We start from the raw sequence: 10,878 nt of genomic DNA on the forward strand, positions 1-10,878 counted from the left end.
ATCATGGATTCTACTATCACAGAAAATTATGAATATTATTATGGTGTTCAATTGATCTGTGTTTGATTATGTTAGTCTGTTGACTGATCTATGTTCACTGTGCTAGATTGATTAGGCCAGGGTGTAGCCTCTGAGAGCTAAAGTGAGCAGGAACTTCCAGAAAGACCTGAGAAGCCAGAGCTGTGAACATGTGTGGAGATAAATTGTAATTGAAGAGAGAGTTTTAAGCGCTGTAAATAAACCTGTTGTAGAGTTAAACTGTTGTCCTCTCTGTATTGCTCTGAGGTAAATCAGATATATGAAGTATACAATAAACCGACAGTTACAATACTTAGCACTTATGTTAAAAATTTAAATAATTTACCAGAAATTAAAAGTTGCAATTTACCTGCTCATTGTTTTGCCCTGTGTAAATATCTGATGGATTATCAGCAGATTTATTAAGATCTCAATGAGGAGGTGTGCTAGACATTGATGACTTTTCACAAGAGCTCAATCACTTCCTGGGAGTTCACAAAGGTTAAGCTTGTATGATGAAAGTTAAATCTGGAGCTAACTATCTGGCCTCCTCCAAGTGCTGTAATGGTGACTAAGGGATTCTTGATCCTCAAATATCCTCACAATGACTCAATCAGCTTCACCAAAGGGAAACTCTTTCGAGTTATCAACAGTCACAGATTGCATCTCTTTCAAGTACAATCACAGTTCTTGGTTTCCGGGAGTGGGACATGAACCCACAACCCTCTGATTCAAAGGCGAGGGTGCTAAGGGAATATGCACTCTTAGCAATTTGGTACAAATTGTTCTGATGACAGATCTCCACCAAAACATTCACCCATCTTTTAATTTTCAGATCCTGATGGACTTGCTGTCTGTTTTTAACTTTTTGTTTACATTTTTGATTGAGGTGTGTCAGCTGGGTTTTCACTTCTTTCAAGCTCAAATCCAATTGTGCCCTTTTTATTTTTAAAAGACTGAAAGAACTTGCATATGCCTAATGGCTTTCACAACCTTGGGACATCCCAAGCACTTCACAATCAATGGAGTACTTCTGAAATGCAATCACTGTGAGGTAGCATTGCTAAATGCCACAAACAGACCAGACAATCTGTCTTAGTAGTGTTGGTTGAGAAATAAATGTTGGAGGCCTCTCCTGTGCTTTTTTGAAGAGTGCCAAAGGAACTTTAACGTCTTGGGGCTTACCATTGACCAGAAACTGAAATGGACCAGCCATATAAATACTGTGGATATAAGACCATATCAGAAGCTGGGAATTCTGCAGAGTAACTCATCCCCTGACTCCCCAAAACCTGTCCACTATCTACAAGGCACAAGTCAGGGTTGTGTTGGAATACTCTTCCACTTGCCTGAATGAGTGCAGCTCCAACAACACTCATGAAGCTCTATACAATCCAGGACAAAGCAGCCCAACTGATTGGCAGCTCATCTGCCACCTTAAAGATTCACTCCCTCCACCACTGATGTACAGTAGCAGCAGTGTGTACCATCTACAAGATACACTACAACTCACCAAAGCTCCTTTGACCAAACCTTCCAAACCCATGGCCTCTACCAACTAGAAGGGCAATGGCAGCAGATACATGGGGACGCCACCACCTGCGAGTTCCCCTCCAAATCACTCACCGTTCTGACTTGGAAATATATTGCTGTTTCTTCACTGTTGCTGGGTCAACATCCTGGAACTCCCTCCCTAACAACACTGTGGGTGTTCCACATGGACTGTAATGGTTTGAGAAGGCAACTCACCACCACCTTCTCAAGGGCAATTAAGAAAGGGCAATAAATGCTAGCCTAGCCAGCAACGCCCACATCCCATGAATGAAGAAAAGAAAAAAATCCTGCCTTAGACATATCATCCTTCCTTCATCTGTAGATAAATCCATCTGGAGGCAGCTTCATCAGCGCAATGACTGAAGTAGTCCAAGGAGAAGACCTTTTGCTGTTTTAGAGCAGCTGGGGATGAATAATAAATGTGGCTGTGCCAAAAACAGTTTTTTTTACTATCAAGGAGCTAGGGTTCCTCTCTGCAAATGACTACTTAGTATAAGCCTGCCACAATGCAAGCAGTCAGCTAAAGCCAATTAAAACTTAAGACCAAGAGCATTAAATCATTCAATTGATCTGCTACAGATCAATTTAGCTTAAAAAGTTGAAAAAGGGTTCATTTCCTGGCAATCCTACTCCCCTGTGATCCCAGATGATGCCATACTCCAGTCACAAATTGATTGATTGCTCACACTGATTAATGAGAGATTTTGCGTCACCCTTTATACTAATGATTTTGTGTGGAAATTTGAGTATTACTCCATTTCAAAACTGGTACAGTGTGTAGTATATTCTGGGTGCATTTTGCAGATAGCACCCCTCTACTCCAGCTTGTCTATTTTCTTTGAGAATGAAAATCTACTTTCCTGGAGACACTTGGCCTCTGATCTTTGCATGAACCAGCACAAGAAAAGGGATGAATTTTTTTATCTCTGGCCCTGTGATTAAATTCAGGTCTATGCCTTGATTCCTGGAATGGATGTCGCTTCTGTGACATGGTGCCAATCTTAAGCCAGCAGTGGTGAATTCCTGTAGATTTAGAAAAAGATTGGCATTGCTTATCTTTGATCAATTTCCTGAAAGATTGCAGTGTGAAAAGAGAGAACGAGAGAGAAAATATTTGTGCATTTATAGTTATCCATTGTTAATCTACTGTTTGACAAATTGTTGATGTGGTTTGAACTGGGTATTGTTTCCTACAATTGTATATAGTTTTTATATGTTCTGGCTTTTTTATTATCTTTTGCACAAAATATGTTTTTCTTTGTTTTGTTTAGATACTTCATATGGTAGAACATTGCGACAGTACCATGGTTGGGTTGTTCGAGGTGTCTTTGCGGTAAGTTTTTTAAAAAAATGTTTAGTGCATATTTCCTTTTTTCAGTTAAGTTATAAATTAAGTGTAATTGCCTTATTCTCACATTCACAGTTGGCATTAAGAGCAGCTCCATTTTATGAAGGGTTTATGGCCGCACTCGCTGTAAATGAAGGAGATGAGCAGAAGGAGGCGTTCTATGAAGGCATGCAGAGAGATTTAAACCAGTATCTTCCAGCCATGGGGAGGCAAATAGAGATCTTGGATGCTTTGTATGAAGAATATAATTTAGAATCTGATGAAGTGGTATAATGGTAAATCAGTATTCCTCATAATGTTGACTGAAAAGGAAGAAATTTGACCCTTTTGGGGCATTCTGCACCACAAATGAAATGTGCAACAAATATTATTTCGTCGGTTTTAGTCAAGTCCATTGCTTTCACTTGAATACATTCTGTTGAATTTCAAAAATTGAATATGTGCGTACTGAACAAATGGGCAATGGAGGTACATTTCTGCAGGCTTGTTTGAAGATAGTGGCATATTTATTTGGTGTTTTGAATCCAAAAATCTTTGAACTCAAATGTGTCAACTCATTGCCCAAAATAATTGCTACCAAAATGACTGCAATGAATTTGAAACACTAATCACTATTTATAATATTTATCATTGTAAGTTGGTCCTGAAAATAATTGCATTTTTTTTATGTTGTTGTAAATTTATGAATTCTTAAGTCTGCTGAAGTGACTGATACAAAGAGACTTCACTTTGCACAGAATCTGGTTGATTTTGACATATTTTAAAATGTTGAGAATCATGCAAAAGAACAAAGTGCTTTAACAACTGACCAGTGTCTGCTAGTTCATTGCAGCCCTTCATATATTCATAAAGGATTTGCCTGAAAGCAGATTCAGCCAGTCTGAACCATCTAATAATGTATGAATTTAATATGGTTTATGATGTGATAAAATGTTTGTTAATTAAAGCAAAGGACATTATTTTAATCCATTTCATAACATTATACACAGCTATAATGTAATTATGTTTTAAATCTGATTTATGGAGAGTGCCACTGAACTTCATTTAAGGTGAAAGCAGCTTTTGAGGATGTTATAGCAGAACACCTCAGATCTTTTTATGGAGCTTTAAGCAGCGGAGTTGTTTTTGCCTGGTCTATACATGCTAATCCATACAACTATTAGTTTGCCTGTTTTAACTGTTCCAGTCCAGTGTTTCTGGAGTGCAGTGATCAAGTTGAAAACAGTACTGTACCTCATTAAGTAAAGGGACAAAATAATTAACAGCCAAATATGTGCCAAAGTAATCCATCTCTCCTGCAAGTGGAATGCACAGGCTTCTGCAGACTATTGACTGGGCACAGGGTTGACTCCAAAACATATTCAGGGAAAACGCCTGGGCTGTAAAAAAAAAAAGAGTAAGCTGACATGAACATTTTAAAATAATTGCTCAATGTTGAGAAATTGCCAATAATATTTTTGGCTAATCAATTGTCATACCAAATTGTCAACTGAGATGATTGAGCTAACCTAACTTAGTCTAGTTTTTAGAAGTCTTTCTCTAATGCAGTAAATGGACTTAACATGCAATTATAGCCATTAGAATTTATTTAATTGAAAAATGCACTGTGTTTGTGTGTAATATATATATATATTATATATAATACACCTTTGTAAATATATGGATATATTTTGTACTTATTTAATAAAAAGTTGCACTTTTATTACATGTTTGATGCAGCTAGATTGTTCATAGGAATATTTGTTGATAATCATAAAACTTTGAGTTTGCATGGAAATCCCAATTCAGAATGAAATAATGCAAGTGCATGGGAAAACAAATTGGCATTTATATACATTTTCATCTTCGGACAATATAATTATGGGATGAAATAACTGACCCAAAATCCCAGGAAATCTACTTCAAGGTAGATCCTGTCCAGAATCGCAGGATGCCGATTTACTTAATCAAGGCAAGAGGCCTACCCTCCAGGAGTCCAGCAGAGACACCACCACAGTAGCAAACAGGAAAAAAAAGTGGTGCCATGCTGTTCTGCTGGTAGAAACCAAAACCTGGGATCGATTGCAGCAAAAGGTCAGTAATTTTTGTTACACTCTTGTGGGAGTTAAAGGTTGTTTCTGTCTTGTAACCATGCCACTTTCCATTTCTCTGCTTGAGTGCTAGGGCTACAGACTTGGGCACAATTACCTTAGTCATTCAATATCATCTTAGGTTAGACTCTTAAGGGCCTCACTCTCCCTTTCCAAAACCACCTATTACGCTCTGATCGTCATGAATAACTTCCTCCTCTGCTACCTTTTCCTGCTTCCTTTACTCTCACCTCTAATAACAAACTTGAAGCGATCATGGACTTTTTTTATACAATGACAAAGGCACTTCCTTCAGTTGCTAAATCGTTATTGAAAGGACACAGAAGAGAGAAACCTGAATTATTGATGGGATGGTGGGACTGGATTGTGAAGAACTATTATGTAAATTGGGCATGTCTCACTGGTAAAGTGACGGCTGAGAGTTGATCTGATTGCTGTTCTTAGGATTCTAAAGGGACAAGATAATGTAGACCATGATTAGCTATTAAACTTTGCCTAGAACGGAGAGAACCAGAGATCAAGGATTCCACTTCGGTTGGTTTATTCAAAACTAGTCTGCAGAAACATTAGCTCCGATGTTAGTTCAGGGGGAGCTTTGGGATAAGAAAACATTGGTTTCTTTCAGGTCCTGCTGAATTTAATGACAGGACATTATTACTATCTTTGGAATCCATTTCCCTGCTGTAACCAGATGTATTGAGAAGCTGGCTCAGCGTCGGGACAGGTCAGCTTGTGGCACCAGGCCACAGCTGGCAAGGGTAGAGGAGGAAGAGATTGGAGGCCGATGGGGCATTGATCAGGGTGGGAGCTGGGAGAGGTCGGGGTCAAGGGGGACATCAGTTGGCAGAGGTTAGGAAAATGGGGTGGGAGAGATCAGGTTTGGGAGAACATCGATGCAGGAGAGATCTGAAGTCGGAAAAATTGATGCAGGTTATTGGAGGGGGGATGACTAAAAAGCTAATAAAGAGGGAGAAAATTGATTATGAAAGTAAATTGGCAAGAAATATAAAAGCAAACAGCAAGAGCTTCTGTGGGTATATAAAAAGAAAGTAGCTAAAGTGAGCATGGGACCCTTGGAGGATGCAACTGGAGAATTGATAATGGGGAACAGGGAAATGGCAGATAATTTAAACCATTATTTTGTATTGGTCTTCTCAGTGGAGGACACGATAAGCATGCCAAAGATATCAGATACGCAAGGAACTAATGGGAGGAAAGATTTTGTAACAGTCTCTATCACGAGGGACAAAGTATTTGACAAACTAATGCGAGTAAATACAGACAAGTCACCAGGACCTCATGGCCTGCATCCAATGGGTTTTAAAGGAAGTGGCTGCAGAGATAATGGAGGCATTGGCCAAGCTAGTCCAGATCTCTCTGGACTCTGGGAGGGTCCCAGCAGATTGGAAAACTGCTAATGTGACACCCCTATTCAAGAAAGGAGGGAGACAAAAAGTCAGCCTAACACCTGTCATTGGGAAAATGCTAGAGTCCATTATTAAGGAAGAAATAGGACATTTGGAAAAGCTTAATGCAATCAAACAGAGTCAACATGGTTTTGTGAAAGGAAAATCATGTTTGACAAATTTGCTAGAGTTCTTTGAGGATATAACAAGCAGAGTTGATAAAGAGGAACTGGTAGATGTGTATTTGGATTTCCAGAAGGCATTCGATAAGGTGCCACATAAAAATTTGTTGCACAAGATAGGAGCTCACAGTATTGGGGGTAATATATTAGCTTGGATTGAGGATTGGTTGACACACACAAGACATAAAGTCGGGATTAATGTGTCTTTTTCAGGTTGGAAAGACGTAACTAGTGGAGTGCCACAAGGATCAGTCGTAGGGCCTCAATTATTTACCATCTATATTAATGACTTGAAGGAGGGGATAGAGTGTAATGTATCCAAATTTGCTGGTGATACAAAAATAGGTGGGAGGGCATGTTGTGATGAGGATGTAAGGAATCTGCAAGGGGAATTAGACAGGTTGAGTGAGTGGGCAGAAACTTGGCAGATGGAGTATAATGTAGGAAAGTGTGATGCCATGCACTTTGGTAGGAAAAATCAAAAGGCAGACTATTAATCTAAATGGAGAGAGACTCAAAAAAAAGTGCAGCACAGAGGGATCTGGATGTTCTTGTGTATGAAACACAAAAAGTTAGCATGCAGATGCAGTATGTATTTAAGAAGGAAAATGGAATTTTGGCCTGTATTGCTAGGGGGTTGGAGTTTTAAAAATAGGGAAGTCTTGTTACAGCTGTACAGGGTGTTGGTGAGGCTACACCTGGGGTACTGTGTACAGTTTTGGTCCCCATATTTAAGAAAGGATGTACAAGCTTTGGAGGCAGATTAAAAGAGATTCACTAGACTGATTCCTGGGATGAAGGGGTTGACTTATCAAGCACAGCTAAAAAGGTTAGGCCTTTATTCATTAGAGTTTAGAAGAATGAGGGGTGATCTTATTGAAACATACACGATTCTGAGGGGGCTTGATAGGTTAGGTGTTGAGATGTTTCCACTAGTGGGGGAAACTCAAACTAGGGGACATAGTTACAGAATACGGGGACACTCGTTTAAAACTGAGGTGCAAAGGAATTTCTTTGAGGATAGTGAATGTCTGGAATTCTCTACCCGAGAGAGTTGTGGAGGCTAGATCGCTGAAAGTATTTAAAGAGGAAGTAGATAGATTTTTGAAATATCAGGGAGTAGAGGGTTATGAGGAGCTGGCACGAAAGAGGTGTTGAGGCCTGGGGCAGATCAGCCATGATCTTATTGAATGGCGGGGCAGGCTTAAGGAGCCGAATGGCCTACTTCTCCTATTTCTTATGTTCTACTGTATGTTGGGTGGCAGGAGCGGCCGGGGGTCCATTGCAGTATTCTCCAGAGCGTGTCTCCCTCATAGTCATTGCATGCTGTGCCCTGTTATACCTGACTCTGGCAAGGGAGGACCCACTGGAGGCTGAGGAAAGTCAGGCAGCTCCACAGGCCAGGGAGGAAGACTCAAGTGATGGCTCAGAGGAAGAGCTTGGGGAAGCGCAGGGTGAGGACCTCGAGGCAGAGGATAGGAACCCTCATGGAGGCAGGGACACCAGGGATGCTTTGATCCAGCGAACCTTCTGCTAGGCATCCAAGGCATCAATGCCTCGTCAAGCCAATGACACTTCTTTGCTAACAAGTGAGAACCTTGCCCAGTACCACACAATGCCATAATTTTACAAGCCTGTGCTGCATCTGGCACCTATTCATACCATCCAGCCAACTCAGCCCGTTTAAGTCAAATAAATGTTTGTTACTTCATATGAACAAACAAAGTGCCCATCCCTAACATACGAGTCAAAATAATTAACAAAAAATGTCACCTGTGACACGCCCTTATTGTGCTCAAGGTGCCTTCAACTTACGTCTGTGGGTGCTGCATCTTAGTGCCCCCCCCACCAACCCCTGACTTCGCTCACAATGGTGTTGGAGGCAGTCTGGTGACCCTGATGACATTGGCGATCGTCCTCTGGCCCCCAGGACTTGAGCAGGCTCTGCCTGGGAGGGTGCATCCAGCCCCATGGCTGGGCACTCCTCAGTCGATGTGGCATCATCAGATGCAGTGGATACTGCGGAGGGGCAGAGGAGCTGGTGCCCTCATCCAGATCATCCTGAGAGAATCCCATAGAGATGACAGGCAGCTGGTCTTGCAGTGTGAGGTGTGTTTGCACTTCCCTGCTCACCATTGACGGATAGGGACCTAGCAGGGAGACTAGGTGCCTCATCCATTTCTCACACTGGCAGTGACTTTCTCAGGTCACTGTCTGTGTGAGGGCTTGTAGGTCCCCAGGAACTCCTGTGTCTGCTCCTGAAGCTGTCTCTCCATGAGAGTCACCACACTCAATGGAGGAGACTGTGCGCTCAGTGTTAAGGGTCAAGGTAGAACTCATGCTCAGCATAGACTCCTCCACGATGGAGACCATGGCACACAGGCCCTCGAGTCCCTGCCCTCATGCATCCCGCTGGACATCCAGCATCCACTGCCTGATGGATGACTCCAGAGGCCCATCACCTGCCTTGGACACAACATTGTCCTGGTCTCCAGCTGTGCTCCCACTTTCAGCTCCCTGGGATCTCTCTGCCTCTGCCAGTTCCTCATGGGAGTGTGTTGCACCCTCACCATTGTGCATTACCCGTGGAGTCAAATACCCAATGGCCACCGACGTGTGAGTATCTGCGCTGGTGCCTGATTCAGAGAGACAGTGTGACACTTGCGCAGTGTACTGTTTTTCTCAGAGCTCAATGGGGGGTGTCCTTGGGGTCACCGGCAGCTCATGCGAGTGGTGCATCTGCGGGAGGAAGGCAAAAGATCAGTACCTTCAATCATCATAATCACTATGCATGCTAGGCAGGCTGAGGAGACAGTGGAGACCTGCTGCATGGTGCCATCTGCAATGGAGCTTCAATGGGCTCTCTGGCTACGACAGTTCAGTTTCTGATGAGAGCAGCTCATTATGTTTCCAGTACCCACTGCACACGCGTCTGTCCCTGCACTCTTACCTTCATCCAAGACCCCCACCTCACCGCGACCGGAGGAGCGAGCTGGCCGGTAGCATTCCAGCTCCAGTGCATTGCTTTTGTGCTTTGTGAGGATTGTTATGTTCCCCAGCTGAGGTTACCACTGGACAAGCCTGGTCCCAGCTTGATAGATCCTAACTTTTATTTGTTTAGGTAAGTGGAAAGGGGCTACTGAACAGAGTCACCGGAGTCAGCTAAAGAACTTCTAACAAAAGCATGAAACATTTCTTAAACAAGAAAAGATGAACTATATTATAATACTCCTTCGCCCACAACTATACCTTTACAGATGTATACAGATTTGTAAGGATAACGCAAGTTACAGAAGCTATCTTATGCTCTAATGTCTACAGTAAGTACGCAATCCATGTAAACCAATTGACGACCTGTGGTCCGACACACTACACTCTGAAACCAAGGGACAGATGCCACCCCAGGCAGATGCTATGGATCTCTTCTCAATTGCCCCAGATGCTTGTTACATAGTGAGCCAAACAATCTCACTGAACCCGGTCTTTACCACGTGGGTTTCCAATCTCCATTTTCCAAGAACTCACCTTGGAATCTTCTCCTAAACTGATGCTTTCTCTCAGATGCCTGCAAAGGTTCACCTCCAAGGCTTTGATGTTCCTGTCCCCTGGATCATCACATGCATTCAAGCTGTCTTCCACACACACTCTCTCACTGACTCAGCCATCAATAGTACACCACTGCTTCACATGCCCGTAGCAAAGAGTTACAGACCTTTAGTTGTCTCTTTGGACCTTCTGGCCTCTTGCAAGCTGTTATAGCTTTAAATCTGAAGCTTGGAGCCTTTCTCAGCCCCTCATCTTAACCCCACTTAGCAGGACCTTTTCTAGGTCCCTGTCCTTCCTTTGACTAGAAGGCCTGCTTAAAACTTTCTCCTGTTCCACTCCCCTGGATTTTGGGACCTTTTCTTTAGCTTGGGACTAGGTACCTGTGCCCTTTGCGCCAGTCTCTCCTGGCAGCTACTTTCAAAACCAACTGAACTCAAACAGCTTCCAAATCAAACTGCTGTTTCTAGTTTCTTCTGTGTGTCTGTGGGAGGGACCTGTCTCTCTGGACCCTTGTTGTTAGGCAGAAACAGTTTATCTACTCTTATTTGTTTAACTTAGCTGCAACAGTCATAAAACTCTCATTAGAAATGCAGGCACCTTTTAAAGTGAAACTAAAACTCAATTGACCTTTCTTAACACACATATACAGAAATACAAATCAAACTTAAACATTAAAGCTAAAACTCATTCCTAAAACCCACGAATACAAATATAACTTACTTAAACTATCTCTA

At 42.2% G+C, this 10,878-nt stretch overlaps 1 protein-coding gene across 2 annotated transcripts in view; it reads left to right on the forward strand.

The window, feature by feature from the left end:
* The window catches only part of plekha8 (pleckstrin homology domain containing, family A (phosphoinositide binding specific) member 8), a 66,043-nt gene extending 61,421 nt beyond the window's left edge, over window positions 1–4,622 (forward strand). For both annotated transcript variants that reach the window (XM_078539035.1, XM_078539036.1), the window contains exons 13-14: window positions 2,844–2,905; window positions 2,996–4,622. In XM_078539035.1, the coding sequence (XP_078395161.1) occupies window positions 2,844–2,905; window positions 2,996–3,193 (260 nt within the window). In that variant the 3' untranslated portion in view covers window positions 3,194–4,622. The remainder of the gene's footprint in view (window positions 1–2,843; window positions 2,906–2,995) is intronic.
* Window positions 4,623–10,878: the final 6,256 nt, after the last annotated feature.

Source organism: Cetorhinus maximus, chromosome 3 (assembly GCF_964194155.1).
Source record: "Cetorhinus maximus chromosome 3, sCetMax3.hap1.1, whole genome shotgun sequence".
NCBI classification, from domain to species: domain Eukaryota; kingdom Metazoa; phylum Chordata; class Chondrichthyes; order Lamniformes; family Cetorhinidae; genus Cetorhinus; species Cetorhinus maximus.